The sequence below is a fragment of the Cervus canadensis genome, chromosome 2, assembly GCF_019320065.1.
Source record: "Cervus canadensis isolate Bull #8, Minnesota chromosome 2, ASM1932006v1, whole genome shotgun sequence".
NCBI classification, from domain to species: domain Eukaryota; kingdom Metazoa; phylum Chordata; class Mammalia; order Artiodactyla; family Cervidae; genus Cervus; species Cervus canadensis.
In genome coordinates, this window is record NC_057387.1 from 48,442,285 (window position 1) to 48,464,816 (window position 22,532).

The window sequence follows — 22,532 nt, forward strand, 5'->3', positions numbered from 1 at the left end:
GTAGTATCTGCTAAGATAGTCTGGGTGGCCTTTTTATTTGTATATATATATATATATTGATTTTTTTTTTTTTTGTATTTTCAAAATTGTAATTAGGTATTACCAAATAAAGTAATATACAACTCTTAATTTAGAGTGCAAAATGTTTTCTCCAAAAGGCAAAGAGCAGAAGACATATGTTGATGTTTTAATTTGTATGTGTATAAATTGCTATATGAAACCAAGGTTAGCTGAGAACGTCTACATAGAAAATAGTTTGTAGTGTTTTGATCATTTACCTTTTGTGTAAAATTTCAGATTTGTATGCACATCTGCTTAAGACACTGGCGTGATTTATGAAACATATATCAGTTATATAGTTATATGCAGTTATATAGTTTGTTGAATCTTGCAGATGGAAAGGATTTAGGATTTGAAAGGATTTTCTGGTCCTGCTTGCCCACCTAAAGCAGAAATTCATCTTCAGTCATCTGTTGACTTTTGACTCTTATAACTGATTCTTAGTTGTAGCCCTTGGCAGAGAATGTCTACTCTTTCTAAGCATCCTATTCTATTTCTGTCTAGTTCTGTTTGCAAATTGTACCCTGAAACTCTCTTACTCTATTAACTCAAAACATTTGCCATAATTTTGTTCTTCTAGAACTAAATCCTCTTCTAAGAAAACACTCATAATAGTTTGAAGGTTTATTATGAATCTCATTTAATCTTATTTATGCTAAGCCTAGTTTTTATTGAATTGTTGGTCATGCTATAGGATTTCCCTATCCTGATCACCTAATGGACATGTTTTGGTTCCTTGGCTTTCAACTGTTTTTGACTACAACCCAAATGAAGAATGTATTTCATATTCCAACTCAACCTATCCACATGTACATACATGAAGTATGTAGTTTTAATACATCTATGTAACTGAGGCAGAAATTTTGTGACAATGTATCTTTACACTGACATTTTTTGCTCCTTTTCATTTTTAAAAAATGCTGGTGTTACCTATAAAATTTATTTTATCACTTCCTGATGGATTTCAGCCTGTAGTTTGGAAATCACTGTTTTAATTTGTGCATGCTACAGAACTGAAATATGGAGTTTCCAAAAGCCGTATGTTAGAACAGTCATTGCTAAAGCAGGTGTTACCTTTATTAACTCAAAGAAAATATTCTGATTGCTGGTTTTTAAATAAAACTAATGAGGATTATCAAATTCTTGGTAATGCATAAAGTAAAACTGAAATATGTGTAACTTTTATTTTTATACTTAGGTGGCGACAGACAAGGTTGCAGAAAAGTTGAGTTCTACTCTCTCATGGGTGAAGAACACAGTGTCCCATACAGTCAGCCAGATGGCCAGTCAGGTGGCAAGTCCATCTGCTTCCTTACACACTACATCCTCGTCTACCACACTGTCAACGCCGGCCCTTTCACCATCTTCACCGTCACAGTTGAGTCCAGACGACTTAGAACTCCTGGCTAAACTGGAGGAACAAAATAGGTAAGTGAGGTTGCTTGGGTTGTCTTTCTTTAATTGTCGCACGCAGTTGACCATTCATATATGTATGCATGCCATAATCAAAATTTTAAATGTTTTTCCGTATTAAGAGTGTGTAGGGGAGTTCCCTGATAGCGCAGGGTTAGGATTCTGGGGTTTTACTGCCATGGCCTTGGTTCATTCCCTGATCAGGAAACTGAAATCCTGCAAGCCATGTCGAGGGGCCAAAAAAAGTTTAGTTTTTTTAAAATCAGAGTTAATTAACAGAAATTTTCAAGAATTTTTTTTGGAGGAGTTGGTCTTAAAACTAAAATTGGACTAAAATTTTCTTCAGACTTGGATAGCTGTAGACTTGTTTACTTAACATAGCAAATTGTCTAAATTCTTCCTGAATGGTTCTTTAGGGCATCAGCTACAAAAAGAGTTACTGAAAGAGAATCCTTTTATGTTCAGTCAAAATAAGGATAATTGCAGAGATAATTTCTAACAACTCTTATGATATGTAATTGACATAATAAAGTACACATACTTAAGGTATACAATTTGATAAGTTTAGACATAAGTATATACCTGTGAAATTATCACCAAAATCAGGAAAATGAACATATCTGTTATCTGCCTTTGTATCTCCAGATAGCCACTGCTCTGCTTTTGGTCATTGTAGGTTGGTTTGCATTTTCTATAGTTTTATAGAAATCAAATCATACAGTATATACTCTTTTTTAATGGCTTATTTCATTATTCTCAAAATGAATTGTTTTGAGATTCATGTGTGTTGTAATACATATGAATAATTCATTTCTTTTTATTGCTTAGTAGTAATCCACTCCAGTACTCTTGCCTGGAAAATCCCACGGACAGAGGAGCCTGGTAGGCTGCGGTCCATGGGGTCGCTAAGAGTCGGACACGACTGAGCGACTTCACTTTGACTTTTCACTTTCATACATTGGAGGAGGAAATGGCAACCCACTCCAGTGTTCTTGCCTGGTGAATCCCAGGGATGGGGGAGCCTGGTGGGCTGCCGTCTATGGGGTTGCACAGAGTCAGACAAAATTGAAGCGCCTTAGCAGCAGCAGCAGCATTCCATTGTATGGATATATCATAACTTACCTACTCACCTGTTGTGAAATGCTATAAACTTTTGTGTACAAGCCTTTGTATCAGTTTATGCTTTCATTTCTCCTGGGTAAATACCTAGGAATGGAATGGCTGGTTTATATGGCAGAAGTATATTTAATTGTCAAACTGTTTTCCAAAGGACCTATAGTTTTTCACATTCTCATCATCAGTGTATGAACATTGCTGCTCTTCTGCAGCCTTACCAACATTTGGTATAGTCAGTCTTTTTAATTTTAGCTGTTCTTATGGGTATTGTATCTTGTGGTTTTAATTGCATTTCCCTTTTGGTGTTGAGCACATTTTTTATGTGCTAATTTGCCATTGGTAAATCGTCTTTGATTAAATGTCTGTTCCAAATTTTGCCCATTAAAAAATTAGATTATTTGCTTTCTTACTGTGTTTTAAGAGTTTTTTACATAGTTTGGGTACAAGTCCTTTTTCCATAGATATGCTTTTCAAATGTTTCTGTATTTGTTGAAAAGACTGTCCTTTTTCCTCTTAATTACTTTTGCACTTCTGTCAAAAATCAGTTGTCTGTGTATGTATGTTTCTTGGCTCTTTTTCTGTTCCATTAATTAATTTTTCTACTTTAATGCTACTATGACACTATTGAATATTATAGCTTTATAAGAAGTCTTGAAATCAGATAGTGTTAACTGTCTTTGTTCTTTGACTGTTTTTGCTCCTTATCATGCCTTTGTGAATTTTATGTCAATTAATTTGTACAAAAACACTTGCTGAGATTTTGATTAGAATAGTGTTGAATTCCTACAAATGGTGGCTTCCACCCATGAACACATTTTATTTTTCTTTTACTTATTACTTGTGCATGGTATTGTTTTTGTAAATTTAATTTCTGATTGTTCATTGTCAGCATGTAGAAATACAGTCATTTTTCTTTTATCATTCATGTATTCTGTTGCCTTGGTAAATTCACTTGTTCTGGTAGATTTTTTTTTGTTTGTTTTGTTTTTTAGATTCCATTAGATTTTCTATATAGATAAGCATGTGGTCCATGAATAAAAGCACATTTGCATCTTTACAATATGGATGCCCTTTATAGCTTTTTCTTGCCTTATTGTAACTGGCTAGTACTTCCAGAACAAATTTGAATATATATAATGAACAAATAGCCTTGTCATTAACGGGAAAGTTTAAAATTAAAATTATTTTAATTAAAAATTAAAAGACGCTTGCTCCTTGGCAGAAAAGCTATGACCAACCTAGACAGCATATTAAAAAGCAGAGATATTACTTTGCCGACAAAGATCCGTCTAGTCAAAGGTATGGTTTTTCCATTAGTCATGTGTGGATGTGAGAGTTGGACTATAAAGAAAGCTGAGCACCAAAGAATTGATGCTTTTGAACTGTGATGTTAGAAGACTCTTGAGAGTCCCTTGGACAGCAAGGAGATCCAACCTATCTATCCTAAAGGAAATCAGTCTTGAATATTCATCGGAAGGGCTGATGCTGAAGCCGAAGCTCCAGTACTTTGGCCACCTGATGCAAAGAACTGACTCATTTGAAAAGACCCTGATGCTGGGCAAGATTGAGGGCAGGAAGAGAAGGGAATGACAGAGGATGAGATATTTGGATGGCATCACCGACTCAATGGATATGAACTTGAGCAAGCTCCAGGAGTTGGTGATGGACAGGGAAGCCTGGCACACTGCAGTCCATGGGGTTGCAGAGAATCGGACATGACTGAGTGACTGAACTGAACTGAACTGAAGGGGGAAGCATTAAGAATGCGTAAATTGTAGGTTTCTATAGATGACTTTTTATCAGATTGAAGAAGTTCCTGTTTCTCATTTGTTAAGAGTTTATAAGAAATAGATGTTGCATTATGTCAGATAGTTTCCCTGAATCTATCGAAATGATCAGTTGTTTCCTTCTTTTAATTTGACAGATTACTTTTTTTTTAAAAGTTAAACCCCACTTAGTCATTATCCATTGTCATTGTAGGATATTGTTGGATTTGATGAGCTAAAATTTTTTTTGGAATTTTTGCATCTGTGTTCAGGAGGAAGTTCACAGTCTGTAGTTGTTATCTAGTGTCTTTGGGTTTTGTTTGTAATGTCTTATGTCCTTGTAATATTTTTGTGATCTTTCTTCTTTTCTCATTTAAGTGTTTAATGTTATGCGTTTCTCCTGAAGCTCTGCTTTTGCAGGATCCCTTTAAGTTTTATAGTTCTGAGTATAGTCTGTTTTGATACATGTTTTATGTGCACTTGGAAAGACTGTATATTCAGCTGTTATTTGGTAGCATATTCTATAAATGTTAATTGGTTCAAATTGATTGATGGTGTTGTTCAAGTCTACTGTATCTTTTCTGGTTTTCTGTTTACTTGTTGTATCAGATATTGAGAGAAGGGTATTGAAACCTCCAACTATAATTGTGATTTATTTCTCTTTAAATTTTATCAGTCTTTGTTTCATATAATATGAAGTTATATTGTATATATAAACATTTAGAATTGGTCCATCCTGTTGTCAAAATGCCTTCATTATTCCTAGTAATAACTTTGTTTGCTTTAGAAATCTACTTTATCTCATATAGTCATTGTAACTTTTGAATAGTGTTAGTTTATATACTTTTCTGTTTTTTACTTTTATTCTGTTTTTATCTGTACAGTTTGGCAGTTAGACAATATATAGTGGCTCTTGCTTTTTAAAATAGCCTGACAGTCTTTACCTTTTAATTATGGTAGTTAGATCACTTTTAAAACAACTGTGACATAATTTTATTTCTTGCTTACATTTATGTTCATCTCAAACTTTAGGCTGAGTACATTTTTATTGCATACTTCTTAATTTCTGGACTAGTGACCAGCCTCTTTGCAGGATAAACCAGACTCATGCCAAATGGGAAATGGATATAGAGGAAATATGTCTTAAAACATCTACTAGGGAGTTATATACATAACTTCAACTTACATTTTATTGGCCAAAGAAAATAATATACTCACTTCTTATGGAGTGAAATTGAGATTAGAATCTTCTTGCAGGGCTGGGTCTAAGAAAATTGATGCTTATTGTTGTATCAGAACCCTTTGCCAATATTTTTATTGTATTGCTCTTGTGCCTTTAATTATTCACTTACCATAAAAATCCACCCTTTTAAAATATACAGTTTAGTAGTTTTTAGTATACTCACAGAGTTGTGTAAACATTAGCATTATCCAATTTCAGAATGTTTTTATGATTCCCAAAAGAAACCTTGTATCCATTAGTCTCCCCTTTTCACCCTCCTTCCTGGTAACCACTAATCTACTGTCTCCATGGATTTGCTTATTCTGGCCATTTCATTGCTAGTCTTTTGTGACTAGCTTCTTTTACTGAACACAGTGTTTTCCAGATTTTGAGTAAAAAATCATTTACATTTAATGTAATTATTGATATGTTTATGTTTGTCATCTTATTTTTACTGTTCTTTATCTTAGTATTTCTGCCTTTTGACTGAAATATTGTTTATGATTCTGTTTTATCTTTTGTTAATTTATTATTTATAACTGTTATTTTGCTGGTTGCTTTAGGATTCATAGTGTATATCCTTAACTAACTTACATACTATACCTTCAAGAGATCTCATGCCACTTCACATGTAGTATAAAAACTGAAAAAAAAAAAAAACCCAAAAAACTGAGAATAGTACATTTCCGTTTCTCTTCTCTGATCCTTTGTGCTAGTTTTGTCATGCATTTTGCTTTTGTATATTTTTTTTTTGTTAAAAATTATTTATTTTTAAATTTTTGACTGTGCTGGGTCTTCATTGTTGCATGCAAGCTTTCTCTAGTTGTGGCAAGTGGAGGGTACTCTCTTATAGTGGGTGGGCTTCTCATTGCAGTGGTTTCTCTTGTTTTGGTGAAGGAAATGATAACCCACTCCAGTATTCTTGCCTGGAGAATTCCGTGGACAGAGAAGCCTGGCAGGCTATATATAGTCCAAGGGGTTGCAAAGAGTTGGACGTGACTGAGCAGCTATCACTCACACTCACTCACTCTTGTTTTGGAGCACAGGCTCTAGGCCATGCGTGTTTAATGATTGGAGTGTGCAGGCCATAGTGTGTGGGCTCAGTAGTTGTGAGGCACAGGCTTAGTTGCCCTGAAGCATGTGGTGTCTCCCTAGACAAGGATTTGAACTGGTGTCCCCTCTGTGGCAGGGCAGATTCTTTACCACTGGACCACCAGGGAAAGCCACTTTTGTGTATGTTTTAAACCCCATGCTACATTGTTATTTTTGCTTCAGCAGTCACTTACCTTTTAAATGAGATTGATAAGGAAAAAATAAGGAAATAAGGAAAAAATTTATATTTTTCTATATAAATTTATGTTTGCCTATATAGCTTCCTTTTCTGGTGTTTTTCGGTTCTTTCATTTTAGCTCCAGATTTCAAACTGATAGAATTTTCCTTCTGCATGGAGGACTTCCTTGAATGTTTCATGTAGTATGGGCTGCTCCTATATGTCTGAGTCTTCATTTTGCCTTTGATTTTTAAAAATATTTTCTCTGAGTAAAAGACTCTAGGTTGACAGGGTTTTTTATTATTTTTGTAATAATGTGTCATTGACTTCACTTTTGCATTGTTTACATCAGGAAATAGGATGCAATCCTTATCTTTGTTTCTGTATGTATAATGTGTCTTTTTTCCTTTCTGTCTCCTTTTAAGATTTTTTCTTTATTCCTGGTTTTAAGTAGTTTGATTCTAAAGTGCCTAATTGTAGTTTTCTTCCTATTTCATACTTGTGAGTTTTATTGAATTTCTTGTAGACTTACAATTTTCCTCAAATTTGAAAACTTTTCCATCATTTCTTCAAATTTTTTTATTCTTTTCTTTCCTCCTCCTCAGTGACTAATTACACAGATATTAGGCCACTTGAAGTTGTTCCATAGCTCATTAATATTGTGTTCATTTTTTGGAAAATTTTTATTGCTTTGTATTCAGGTCTACCATGATCTGATTTGTGATCTACCATGTCTGATTTGCCATTCATCCTATCTAGTGTGAGTGGTGTTTGTATGTCTCTACTTAAGTTTTGAACATACAGAATTACAGACTTAATACCTTTTAATGGCCTTATCTGGTAGTTCTAACATTTCTATCAATATCATTTTCAGTTCAGTTCAGTCACTCAGTCGTGTCCGACTCTTTGCGACCCCATGGACTGCAGCACGCCAGGACTCCCTGTCCATCACCAACTCCTGGAGTCTACCCAAATTCATGTCCATTGAGTCGGTGATGCTATCCAATCATCTCATCCTCAGTTTGCTTTTGATTAATTGTTTTTTCTTCTCGTTAGTTACATTTTTCTGCTTCTTTGTGTGCCTGATAATATTTGATTGGATGTCTCACATTGTGAATTTTACCTTGTTTGGTTTGGCAGTTTTCCTATAAAAGATTCTTGAGCTTTGCCCAAGAATGCCGTTAAGTAACTTGGAAAGAATTTGCTCTTGAGTGACTTGCTAGGTGGTTCAGTGGTAAGAGAATTCACCTGCCATTGAAGGAGATGCTGGTTCGATCCCTGGGTTGGGAAGATCCACTGGAGAAGGAAATAACAACCCACTCCAGTATTCTTGCCTGGGAAATCCCTTGGACAGAAGAGACTGGTGAGCTACGGCCCATAGAGTTGCAAAGAATTGGACACAACTGAGTGACTGAGCACGCATGAATATGCAGAAGTACTATCCTAGGGCTATTATTCCCTCCTCCCGAAGCATGACCTTTTTGTGTACTCTACACAGTGTGTCTTGAAACAGATTCTTCAGTCTAACCCATGGGGACAGTTACTGTTCCTGGCCCTGTGTGAATGGTGGCTTTTATTGCTAGCCTTGGGTACTTTACTTACATACATATGATGATCAGTACACAGCTGAATACTTAATGGGTATCCTCTGTCAATCTCTGAAGATCTTGTTTGTATACTTAGCTTTCTGGTATTCTGTTCCTTGGACTCTCGCTACCTTGGTCTCCTCATGCCCTCAGCTCTATCCATTCAGTTGAGAACGTTCACTAGGTTCTGTTGATTTCCCCTGCCCAAGCCAGGATCTGGAAACTCTCTCAAGACAGGTAAGATGGCAATCATAGGACTTACCTCACTTAACTCCTGCCTTTCAGTAATAGCTGTTCATTGTTGCCTGTTGTCCAGAGTCTTTTAAAAAAAGAAATATTGTTCTCATATAGTTGATGTATCTTGTCCAGTATTTTTTGGTTGTTTCTTCAATTCAGTTCAGTCGCTCAGTCATGTCCGACTCTTTGCGACCCCACGAATCACAGCATGCCAGGCCTCCCTGTCCATCACAAACTCCCGGAGTTTACTCATACTCATGCCCATTGAGTCAGTGATGCCATCCAGCCATCTCATCCTCTGTCGTCCCCTTCTCCTGCCCCCAATCCTTCCCAGCATCAGGGTCTTTTCAAATGAGTCAGCTCTTCGCATGAGGTGGCCAAAGTATTGGAGTTTCAGCTTCAGCATCAGTCCTTCCAGTGAACACCCAGGACTTATCTCCTTCAGGATGGACTGGTTGGATCTCCTTGGAGTCCAAGGGACTCTCAAGAGTCTTCTCCAACACCACAGTTCAAAAGCATCAGTTTTTCGGTGCTCAGCTTTCTTCATAGTCCAACTCTCACATCCACACATGACCACTGGAAAAACCATAGCCTTGACCAGATGGACCTTTGTTTGGCAAAGTAATGTCTCTGCTTTTTAATACGCTATCTAGGTTAGGTTGGTCATAACTTTCCTTCCAAGGAGTAAGCATCTTTTAATTTCATGGCTGCAGTCACCATCTGCAGTGATTTTGGAGCCCCCCAAAATAAAGTCAGCCACTGTTTCCACTGTTTCCCCATCTATTTGCCATGAAGTGATGGGACCAGATGCCATGATCTTAGTTTTCTGAATGTTGAGCTTTAAGCCAACTTTTCCACTCTCCTCTTTCACTTTCATCAAGAGGCTTTTTAGTTCCTCTTCACTTTCTGCCATAAGGGTGGTGTCATCTTCATATCTGAGGTTATTGATATTTCTCCAGACAATCTTAATTCCAGCTTGTGCTTCTTCCAGCCCAGCGTTTCTCATGATGTACTCTGCATATAAGTAGGGAGGGAGTAGATCTCTTATCTGTTATTCTATCATGGCCATAATGAAGTAATTTTTTTTCTTTAAGAGGGTTTTATATTTTCCTTTGGCTGGAAGAAGAAGCTTGAATAAGATTAGAAAAATAGACATATTATTTGATAGTTAGATTTAGAAGTTAATACTATATGTAAATGTATTGTGAATATTAACTTTGCTCAGCTTTAAAATTATTTTATTGCTGAGATAGTTATTGATATTTTTGTTTTAAAATGACTTGTCTTTAGGTTTGGTCTCTTCCTGTTGGTATGGAGATAGAAAATAGAGGCATGAGAGCAATTTCCTGGAAAGAGAATTTATGAGGTAGAGATTTTGAACCTGGTCCATGTGAACCACAAGAAGAAGACCTAATGTTAGCTCATACAAACCTGGCAATAGAAATTGCCCTCTTCTGATGATCATTTCCTAGAAAGTGCTTTTAAAAGGGATTTCTTTGGCTGTCAGCATTTGATGGGTAAGATGGAAAGCTTGGTGTGCCACATGATGATAACTTCATGTCAGATTTATGTGTGTGTTGATTTTAACTTTGTGCCCCTTTGCTTACTATATTTGAAAGATTTAGAGCAAGTCTTTTGGTTGAGGTTTCAGGAAGAGAGAGTTTTAATATGTGGTTTGGCAGAGTTTTTTGGATAAGATGAATTTGGAAGAGGGTCATAAATGAGCAGGGCTTTTCTGGTGGCTCAGCGGTAAAGGATTCTTCTGCAGTGCTGCAGATGTGGATTTGATCTTGGGTTGGAAAGATCCCCTGGAGAAAATGGCAGACCACTCCAGTATTCTTGCTTGGATAATCCTATGGACAGAGGAGCATGGCAGGCTACATACAGTCCACAGGGTTGCAAGAGTCAGACACAGCTGAGTGACTGCACCACCACCACCACCAGTATAGAAAATACTATATTAAAAATTGTTGTTCCCTGGTCTTGCAGATTCCACATGGAGCAACTAAGCCCATGTGCCACAGCTACTGAAGCCTGAGCACTCTAGAACCTGTGCTCCTCAACAGTTCAGTTCAGTTCAGTTGCTCAGTCATGTCCGACTCTGTGACCCCATGGACTGCAGCATGCCAGGCCTCCCTGTCCATCACCAACTCTCGGAGTTTACTCAAACGCATGTCCATCGAGACGGTGATGCCATCCAACCATCTCATCCTCTGTTGTACCCTTCTCCTGCCTTCAGTCTTTCCCAGCATCAGGGTCTGTTCCAGTGAATCAGTTCTTCGCATCAGGTGGCCAAAGTATTGAAGTTTCAGCTTCAACATCAGTCCTTCCAATGAATATTCAGGACTGATTTCCTTTAGGATGGACTGGTTGGATCTCCTTGCAGTCCAAAGGACTCTCAAGAGTCTTTTCCAACACCACAGTTCAAAAACATCAATTCTCTGGTGCTCAGCTTTCTTTACAGTCCAACTCTCACATCCATACATGACTACTGGAAAAACCATACCTTTGACTAGATGGACCTCTGTCAACAAAGTAATGCCTTTGCTTTTTAATACGTTGGTCTAGGTTGGTCATAGATTTGTTGTCTAGGTTGGTAATAGATTTTCTTCCAAGGAGCAAGCATCTTTTAATTTCATGACTGCAGTCACCATCTGCAGTGATTTTGGAGCCCCCCAAAATAAAGTCTGTCACTGTTTCCATTGTTTCCCCATCTATTTGCCGTGATGTGATGGGACCAGATGCCATGATCTTAGTTTTCTGAATGTTGAGTTTTAAGCCAGCTTTTCCACTCTCCTCTTGCACTTTCATCAAGAGGCCCTTTAGTTCTTCTTCACTTTCTGCCATAAGGGTGATGTCATCTGCATATCTGAGGTTATTGATATTTCTCCCGGCAGTCTTGATTCTAGCTTGTGCTTCATCCAGTCCAGCATTTCTCATGATGTACTGTGCATATAAGTTAAATCCATTACAGTGAGAAACCCATGCACTGCAACTAGAGAGCAACACTCACTCCCAGCAACCAGAGAAAGCCCAGGTGCAGCAACGAAGACCTAACACAGTTATAAATAAAAAATTTTTTTAAAATTATTGCAGGTGATGTGTGTGTATAGATGAACTTTTCCCCAAGTAATTCACAGTTTATTCCAGAGTTCTAGATGCACTTGGCATATGTGTCAACAAGCTGTTTGAAGATGTCTAGAAAAGAGATTTTTGACAAATAAGACTTTGAAGAAATAAAGGGAGCACAAGATTTTTACCATGTGTTCTTGTGTAGAATTACTCAAATCTTTTACTTTTTTGAGTTCATGTTTTGAATCTCTTAAAAAAAAAAAAAATTGGTAAAACTCAGAATCCACGAGAAGGATTTATCTGTAGAGACTGGGTGAATGCAGCACTCTGTTGTTTGTTTTGCTTTAGGAAAACAGTCCTGGTGGAAAAACACATCTGTCTGGCTTTAATTAAAAAAATGACAAACATTAAAATCTAGCTCTCCTTCCTCTCTCCCGCTCTTCTTCCCACCAATGTATTAAGTCTAAGGAAAAATTGCAAGAATAATAGCTTAAATTCTCTATGACCACTTCTGTGGTTTGTAATATAGATATGTAAGTTATGTATTTAAAATAAAAATTAGGAGATGCAGCTAGTACTAGTAACAGGGAAGATGCTTTTATTTAGGATTTTTTCTTCTCTTCCCCACATGTCTTAGGTTGTTTAACTACTTTTGATTTAGAAAGTATAAAAAAGAGTATTTTAGAAAGTTAAAATTGAAGAAACATAAAAATATCAAGCCCTATAAAGAAGCTATTTTTCCCTCCCATGGTTTTACTGCAGTAATCACTTTTTAAAATCAGTGCATGTGGCAATCCCAGTAAGATGTGAAGAAATGGTTCAATGCAATATCAAAGATCTGTTTGATGAAAGTTAATTATTGATAGCCTTGAGGTTGAAATGGGATAGCTGTTTTTTTTCTATGTTAAATGTGTTTTTCATTTTAAAATTACAAAGACTTTTTGGCAGAGATGAATTCAAGGAGGTAAGGTTCAAGTGTAATAGCAGTGCCTTTTAATTAAGGAGGGGAATAATGCTAATTTAAATTTTGAACGGGCCGTTATTTGTGTGGTTAAAACTTTGGCATTGCAACCATGTTTGTTTCCTTTTACATCCTGTTACTTAGAATCAGATTTTACTTTTTAGCAGATTTGGGGGATAAAATATGAGGACAAGAAAATGGAAAGGGTTCTTCTAAATTAAAGTAAGTATATTTTATGTAACATCTAAGTCTGTACTGTCAAATATGGAAGCCATTAGCCGTATGTGACAGTTGAGCACCTGAAATGTGACTGGTCTAAATTGTGATGAGCTGTAAAAGTAAAACATATTCCAGATTTTGAAGATCTGATTTGGAAAAAAAAAAAAAAAAGAGATCATCAATTAAAAAATTTTTGCTTGTGTAGTAAAAATATGTAATGTTTTGACTGTATTTGATAAAGTAAATTATTAGAATTAAATTGCAACTATTGTTTTATACTTTAAACTTGGCTATTAGATCATTTAAACTTATATAAGGGGCTGGCATTATATTTCTGTTGGACAGTGCTGATCTCGGTGATCTAACTTTTACATTTGTAATTTTATCACCACAGCATTACCTCAGTTTCCTAAGGGTACTCTCTATAAACACAGCCATGCACATTTAAGGAAGTGGTAAAAAGCTTCTGAACAAAACAAGTATTTTCAAGTCTTCATGTTAAAAACATTTGTTTTTAATCATAGAGTTCTTTAGATCTTCACTTGAACCTCTTATTCTTCTTCTTTTCATAGGAGAATTGTTTTAAATTTTTAATCAGTTGTCTGGTTTCCTGAGGAATTTGATGATGGGATTAATTAAAAGAATTTATTGTATTACTCTTTCTGTTTCAACTTAGCTTCAGTCTTTAATATCTGTATAAATCAGTCATGAAACTGTCAGTTTCTGATCAGAATATTTGAGAATGGCCTGCAAGACTCATGCATTTACCTTCTCTCAGACCTTATCTTAAAGAAACAAAAGCCAAAGAAAAACCCCCTGTGCTTTCAGAAGCACAGAGATTCTTGTCATTTATGCTCCTCCCTTCTGAGTTGTCTCTGATTTGTTGCTTCCTGTACTAATTCCTTGTCTTTTTCCTTAATTCTCCCTTCTTGCTTCTGTTGTTCTGAGACATGTGTATGTTTGATGATGTACATGGGAATGGGAGTGACTCCTCTGTGAGTCAGGTTTGTGTTCTGTTGCTGTTGGTTTGCAGCAGCCTGGTTTTAGACAGCAGTTTGCTGCATTTCTCCCTGTACTTTCGTATCCTGTTTGTTTGGTGTCAGGTTGCAGGAGTATTTGAACCCTATGTTTGAAAAGTTGCTCCCTCTGCAATGAAGTGCCAGTGTATTTAGCTTTTCAAGTGTTTTTCTCATATAGCAGTATTTTTCCTTAGCTTTCTTAGCTCCTTCCTTAGCTCTTTATAATTTATCTTAACAGTTTACACATTCCCAGATAGCATGTTGACCTGTTATTTTTGTATCCTGCTCTCTTATTTCTGGTATCCATGGGAAAGCATTATACTGAGTACAACAGGATATTAAAAAAGTTTGTCAAATAATTGCCAAATTTCCATTTGTAGACTTTTCAACTGCTGTATTATTTATCTACATGGATAAGTCTCCCAAGAACTTCAAACTCCAAAAACCCAAAAGAAAACCCTTTTTTTTCCTCTTCCTTTGTATTTTTTGTAGTATTGTAGAGAATTATTTTCTTTCATGTTTATCAAATATATGCATTGTACATAAGTTACTTTCTTTTTCTCATATGTCCGTCATGAAGTGCACAATGTACCATTTTCCTCAGATAGGTGGCCCCTTGTTGAGATGAAGGTTCAGTTCTCAGCAAGAATATGGTGAAGATAATCTCTAAAATAAGACCTAAAGACCCAGTTACTCTCTCTGTTGGCATATACCCTTGTTCTCACTTTAGAGAACTGGAATTGGATATGCTTTCTCTCTGCCAAGTATCCTAAGCTTCTGCAGTCAAGGAATCTTAGACATTTTCCATCCTTCATACTATTGGAAGTCCAACTGACAATGGGCTTTAGCATCCCCAACTCAGATAATGTGGAACTGTAGCTACTTTGAATGCTACCCTTAGAGCTGGAGGTACAGAAAGTTGGAGTTGTTTAGGTGGAAGACCGTGGATTATATATTTATTCCCCAGTCAGTAGAAATCCAAGCTCTGATGCCTTAGTCTTGCAGCATTCTAGGAGGATGAATAAATTTAGGTCTCTTAATTGTATAGCAGCTGGCCACACCTACCTGTGGAGAATGCCTTTGATTATCACATACAGTGTTCCTACCAGGCCAGTATACTTTTCCTTTAATTCAATGGATTTCTTCTTGTTTTAGTTATAAGAAAATTATGATGGGATGGGAAGGTAGCTTCCTTTTTTTTTTTTTTTTTGCAGTAAATCCTTGCAAGGCAGTGAACCCATGTGCTCTGGGAAGAGGAAGGTAAATGAGTAACTTTTGAATAGACTTCTCACTAGCCCAGAGACCTATGAGTAATGCTGTATTACCAGTCTCTCAGGGGCCAGGCTACATGGTCTTTGAAAACTGCTCACATTTTCAGGCAGTGTGCCTTTACTACCATGTCAAGAGTATTTTAATTGAAACTAGGTTGCAACCTGTCTAGGAATCTTCCTGAGGTGCTTAAAAAAAAAAAAAAAAAAGAGGAATCACTGCTTTTAGCAAAAATAAATAGAAATGTATGATTCTAACTACACATTCTATAAAGTCTACATATTTTTAACGAGTATGTAAATTCTTTTCCTACATACCATGATTAAGTAGCTAGTGGAGAGAGACTTGATAGTATCAGCTCAAGTATTACTTCTGGAAAATGTTCCCATTCTCTCAGACAGAAGGACTTCATTATATCCATAGCATAGAAAAAAAAATTCTAAAGTTATTACTTGGAAAATTCTAAATTTTGATAGAATGACCAACAAATTTGAAAAAAGAAAGTAGTGTTTATACCTTCCTTTGTTTACAAAATAGATACACTTAATATATCAAAAATAGTCCCTGTTTTTGTGATCATATTATAATCATGGTTTTTTTTTTTTTTAATTTTTCTCCCACTTTATTTTCAAACTTCATAATTATTTTTATTTTTATTTTTTTTTCTCATTCAGAATATATATATATTTTTTTTTCTTTTTTTTCTTTTTTTTTTTGTGTACACATTTAGTTTTATTGTAACAAAGCAACTTGTACACTTTTAACGTTTAAAACTGAGCATCATCTTTCCTTTCCAGTGAAACAAAAAGAAAAATTTAAAAATAAACAGGAACAAAATTACAATAGAGAATGTCAATTGCAAATAAGATCCTACAGGTTCTGCTGATTCTCCCATCGAGTGGCAGGGCTCAAGTCATCATTAGGAGAGAATTTTATTTTAAAAGTGTCATCTTAAACTGCAAGGATGTCCGTTAAACATCACAATTAAACATGCCAAAGGAGAAGCCATGTTGTCAAAATGCCCACTTAACCCACCCAACATCTCAAACCCACCCTTTGCTGACCTTCTATAACCCCATTTTTTTAAGTTTTTTTTTTCTTTTTTTAAACAAGAGAAAGTAGACAGATACATGTTGGTAAATGCTAACTGTCCATATTCACATAGAGACACAGTGTAATCTCTGAGCCCAATATACAGAGAAAGGAGGAAAAAAGCTAGAATTCTATGCACTACTACACAGGGGCCTAGCATCAGCCATAGATTTACACGTATTCCCCATCCCGATCCCCCCTCCCACCTCCCTCTCCACCCGATTCCTCTGGGTCTTCCCAGTGCACCAGGCCCGAGCACTTGTCTCATGCATCCCACCTGGGCTGGTGATCTGTTTCACCATAGATAGTATACATGCTGTTCTTTTGAAATATCCCACCCTCACATTCTCCCACAGAGTTCAAAAGTCTGTTCTGTATTTCTGTGTCTCTTTTTCTGTCTTGCATATAGGGTTATCATTACCATCTTTCTAAATTCCATATATATGTGTTAGTATGCTGTAATGTTCTTTATCTTTCTGGCTTACTTCACTCTGTATAATGGGCTCCAGTTTCATCCATCTCATTAGGACTGATTCAAATGAATTCTTTTTAACGGCTGAGTAATATTCCATGGTGTATATGTACCACAGCTTCCTTATCCATTCATCTGCTGATGGGCATCTAGGTTGCTTCCATGTCCTGGCTATTATAAACAGTGCTGCGATGAACATTGGGGTGCACGTGTCTCTTTCAGATCTGGTTTCCTCAGTGTGTATGCCCAGAAGTGGGATTGCTGGGTCATATGGCAGTTCTATTTCCAGTTTTTTAAAAATCTCCACACTGTTTTCCATAGCGGCTGTACTAGTTTGCATTCCCACCAACAGTGTAAGAGGGTTCCCTTTTCTCCACACCCTCTCCAGCATTTATTGCCTGTAGACTTTTGGATAGCAGCCATCCTGACTGGCGTGTAATGGTACCTCATAGTGGTTTTGATTTGCATTTCTCTAGAACACTTTCTAACACCATACACAAAAATAAACTCAAAATGGATTAAAGATCTAAATGTAAGACCAGAAACTATAAAACTCCTAGAGGAGAACATAGGCAAAACACTCTCAGACATAAATCACAGCAGGATCCTCTATGACCCACCTCCCAGAATATTGGAAATAAAAGCAAAAATAAACAAATGGGACCTAATGAAACTTAAAAGCTTTTGCACTACAAAGGAAACTATAAGTAAGGTGAAAAGACAGCCCTCAGATTGGGAGAAAATAATAGCAAATGAAGAAACAGACAAAGGATTAATCTCAAAAATATACAAGCAACTCCTGAAGCTCAATTCCAGAAAAATAAATGACCCAATCAAAAAATGGGCCAAAGAACTAAACAGACATTTCTCCAAAGAAGACACACAGATGGCTAACAAACACATGAAAAGATGCTTAACATCACTCATTATAATCATGGTTTTAAAAAAAGTTCTGACGGGCTTTCAGTAATATAAAGCAGTAGTTTCTCACCTAATTCTTACTATCCCTAATGTCATTAGCCAGAGATAGTATTTTTAATAAATTTTTGTGAAAGTGTTAGTCGCTCAGTACTGTCTGATTCTTTGCATCCCCAAGAACTGTAGCCTGCCAGTCTCCTCTGTCCATGGAATTTTCCGGACAAGAATACTGGAGTGAGTAGCCATTCCCTTCTCCAAGGGATCTTCCCAACTCAGGGATCTAACCCAGGTCTCCTGCACTGCAGGTGGGTTCTTTACCTTCTGAGCCACCATGCAGTTCAGTTCACTCACTCAGTCGTGTCTGACTCTTTGCGACCCCATGAATTGCAGCATGCCAGGCCTCCCTGTCCATCACCAACTCCCAGAGTTTACTCAAACTCATGTCCATTGAATCAGTGACGCCATCCAACCATCTCAACCTCTCTCATCCCCTACTCCTCCCACCTTCAATCTTTCCCAGCATCAGGGTCTTTTCTAATGAGTCAGTTCTTCAAATCAGGTGGCCAAAGTACTGGAGTTTCAGCTTCAGCATCAGTCCTTCCAATGAATATTCAGGACTGATTTCCTTTAGGATAGACTGGTTGGATCTCCTTGGAGTCCAAGGGACTCTCAAGAGTCTTCTCCAACACCACAGTTCAAAAGCATCAATTCTTTGATGCTCAGCTTTCTTTATAGTCCAACTCTCACATCCATACGTGACTACTGGAAAAACCATAGCTTCAACTAGATGGACCTTTGTTGGCAAAGTAATGTCTCTGCTTTTTAATATGCTGTCTAGGTTGGTCATACTTTTCTTCCAAGGAGCAAGCATTTTAATTTCATGGCTGCAGTCAACTATCTGCAGTGATTTTGGAGCCCAAGAAGATAAAGTCTGCACTGTTTCCACTGTTTTCCCATCTATTTGCCATGAAGTGATGGGACCAGATGCCATGATCTTAGTTTTCTTAATGTTGAGTTTTAAGCCAACTTTTTGACTCTCCTCTTTCACTTTCATCAAGAGGCTCTTTAGTTCTTCGCTTTCTGCCATAAATGTGGTTTCATCTGCATATCTGAGGTTATTGATATTTCTCCTGGCAATCTTGATTCCAGCTTGTGCTTCATCCAGCTTGGCATTTCGCTTGATGTACTCTGCATATAAGTTAAATAAGCAGGGTGACAATATACAGCCTTGACATACTCCTTTCCCGATTTGGAACCAGTCTGTTGTTCCATGTCCAGTTCTAACAGTTGCTTCCTGAACTGCATAAAGATTTCTCAAGAGGCAGGTCAGGTGGTCTGGTATTCCCATCTCTTGAAGAATTTTCCACAGTTTGTTGTGGTCACACAGTCAAAAGCTTTGGCATAGTCAATAAAGCAGAAGAAGATATTTTTCTGGAACTCCCTTCCTTTTTTGATGATCCAGAGGATGTTGGCAATTTGATCTCTGGTTCCTCTGCCTTTTCTAAATCCAGCTTGAACATCTGGAAGTTCATGGTTCACGTACTGTTGAAGCCTGCCTTGGAGAATTTTCAGCATTACTTTGCTAGCTTGTGAGATGAGTGCAATTGTGTGGTAATTTGAGCATTCTTTGGCATTGCCTTTTTTGGGGATTGAAATGAAAACTGACCTTTTCCAGACCTGTGGCCATTGCTTAATTTTCCAAATTTCCAAAGTGCAGCACTTTGACAGCTTTATCTTTCAGAATTTGAAATAGCTCAACTGGAATTCCATCACCTCCACTAGCTTTGTTCGTAGTGACGCTTCCTAAGACCCACTTGACTTCGCATTCCAGAATGTCTGGCTCTAGGTTGGTTGATGTATAATTTGCAAGAGAAATGCACAGTTCTTAAGTGTATAGTTTGAGCTTTAACAGATATAAACACCTAACAGATATATACACCTGTGTATAACCCACACACCCATTAAGATGTAGACAGTTCTTTTCATCCTAGAAAATTCATTTGTGCCCTTTTTACCAACTCTACCACCAGAAACTTTTCTTCTGATTTTTATTGCCATGGATATATTTTGCTCATTCTTTTTGGTGAGGCTGTAATTCATATACTATGCAGTTCACCCATATGAAGTGTGTAACTCAGTGGTTTTTTATGTATTTACAGAGTTTTGCAGTCATCACCACAATCATTTTTAGAACATTTTCATCATCCCCCAAAGAAACTATATCCATTAGCAGCAACTGTCCATCCCTTCTTGTTCCCCTTACTCCCACTCCAGTCTTCAGCAACAACTAATCCACTTTCTTTTTTTTTTAACTTATTTATATTAGTTGGAGGCTAATTACTTTACAGTATTGTAGTTGTTTTTGCCATACATTGATAATGAATCAGCCATGGATTTACATGTGTTCCCCATCCTGAACCCCCCTCCCGCCTCCCTCCCCATCCCATCCCTCTGGGTCATCCCAGTGCACCAGCCCTGAGCACTTGTCTCATGCATCCAACCTGGGTTGGCGATCTGTTTCACAATTGATAATATACATGTTTCAATGCTGTTCTCTCATATCATCCCCCCCTCGCCTTCTCCCACAGAGTCCAAAAGTCTGTTCTGTACATCTGTGTCTCTTTTTCTGTTTTGCATATAGGGTTATCATTACCATCTTTCTAAATTCCATGTGTATGTGTTAGTATGCTGTAATGTTCTTTATCTTTCTGGCTTACTTCACTCTGTATAATGGGCTCCAGTTTCATCCACCTCATTAGAACTGATTCAAATGTATTCTTTTTCATGGATGAGTAATATTCTACTGTGTATTTGTACCACAGCTTTCTTATCCATTCGTCTGCTGGTGGGCATCTAGGTTGCTTCCATATCCTGGCTATTATAAACAGTGCCGCAATGAACATTGGGGTACGTGTCTCTTTCAGTTCTGATTTCCTCGGTGTATGCCCAAGAGTGGGATTGCTGGGTCACGTGGCAGTTCTATTTCCAGTTTTTTAAGGAATCTCCACACTGTTGTCCATAGTGGCTGTACTGGTTTGCATTCCCTCCAACAGTGCAAGAGAGGGTTCCCTTTTCTCCACACCCTCTCCAGCATTTATTGCTTGTAGACTTTTGGATAGCAGCCATTCTGACTGGCGTGAAATGGTACCTCATTGTGGTTTTGGTTTCCGTTTCTCTGATAATGAGTGATGTTGAGCATCTTTTCATGTGTTTGTTAGCCATCTGTGTGTCTTCTTTGGAGAAATGTCTGTTTAGTTCTTTGGCCCATTTTTTGATTGGGTCGTTTATTTTTCTGGAATTGAGCTGCAGGAGTTGCTTGTATATTTTTGAGATTAATTCTTTGTCTGTTGCTTCGTTTGCTATTATTTTCTCCCATTCTGAAGGCTGTCTTTTCACCTTGCTTATAGTTTCCTTTGTTGTGCAAAAGCTTTTAAGTTTCATTAGGTCCCATTTGTTTATTTTTGCTTTTATTTCCAATATTCTGGGAGGTGGGTCATAGAGGATCTTGCTGTGATTTATGTCAAAGAGTGTTTTGCCTATGTTCTTCTCTAGGAGTTTTATAGTTTCTGGTCTTACATTTAGATCTTTAATCCATTTTGAGTTTATTTTTGTGTATGGTGTTAGAAAGTGTTTTAGTTTCATTCTTTTACAAGTGGTTGACCAGTTTTCTCAGCACCACTTGTTAAAGAGGTTGTCTTTTCTCTATTGTATATTCTTGCCTCCTTTGTCAAAGATAAGGTGTCCATAGGTATGTGGATTTATCTCTGGGCTTTCTATTTTGTTCCATTGATCTGTCTTTCTGTCTTTGTGCCAGTACCATACTATCTTGATGACTGTGGCTTTGTAGTATAGTCTGAAGTCAGGCAGGTTGATTCCTCTAGTTCCATTCTTCTTTCTCAAGATTGCTTTGGCTATTCAAGGTTTTTTGTATTTCCATACAAATTGTGAAATTATTTGTTCTAGTTCTGTGAAAAATACCATTGGTAGCTTGATAAGGATTGCATTGAATCTATAGATTGCTTTGGGTAATATACTCATTTTGACAATATTGATTCCTCCAATCCATGAACACGGTATATTTCTCTATTTGTGTCCTCTTTGATTTGTTTCATCAGTGTTTTATAGTTTTCTATATATAGGTCTTTTGTTTCTTTAGGTAGATATATTCCTAAGTATTTTATTCTTTTGTAGCAATGGTGAATGATATTGTTTCCTTAATTTCTCTTTCTGTTTTCTCATTGTTAGTGTATAGAAATGCAAGGGATTTCTGTGTGTAAATTTTACTAATCCACTTTCTGAATTCTAGGTATTGAATATAAATTGAGTCATATAACATGTTTCCTTTTGTGACTCGCTTCTTTCACTTAGTGTGTTTTCAAGGTTCCATGTTCCAGCATCCATGTTGTAACCTGTATCTCTGCTTCATTTTTTTTCAAGACTGAATGATATTATACCTTATGGATATACCAGTGTTTTTATCCATCCAGTACTTGATGGATATTTGGATTGTTTACACTCTGGCTATTATGAATAATATTGGCATGAACACTTGTTATGTAGGTTTTGTGTGGATATAGATTTTCATTTCTCTTGAATATATATATACCTGGGAGTGGAATGGCTGGTTTGTATGGTAATTCTATGTTTAACCATTTAAGAAATTGCCAGACTTTTTTTCTGAAGTGATTTTACCATTTTATTTTGCCATCAGTGTGTCTGAAGGTTCCTATGTCTCCATATCTTCACCAACACTTGTTGTTATTTGTCTTTTTCATTATAGCCGTACTATAATGCCGTACTGTGAAGCAGTGTGTTGTTATGTTTTGATTGGCATTTCCCT

General features: G+C 36.9%; 1 protein-coding gene across 8 annotated transcripts in view; it reads left to right on the forward strand.

Annotated features, from left to right (window-relative positions):
• EVI5 (ecotropic viral integration site 5) overlaps positions 1 to 22,532 on the forward strand; it is a 227,002-nt gene that overhangs the window by 57,036 nt on the left and 147,434 nt on the right. For all 8 annotated transcript variants that reach the window (XM_043460636.1, XM_043460635.1, XM_043460632.1 and 5 more), the window contains exon 2: positions 1,259 to 1,488. In XM_043460636.1, coding sequence (XP_043316571.1) covers positions 1,340 to 1,488 — 149 coding nt within the window. In that variant the 5' untranslated portion in view covers positions 1,259 to 1,339. The remainder of the gene's footprint in view (positions 1 to 1,258; positions 1,489 to 22,532) is intronic.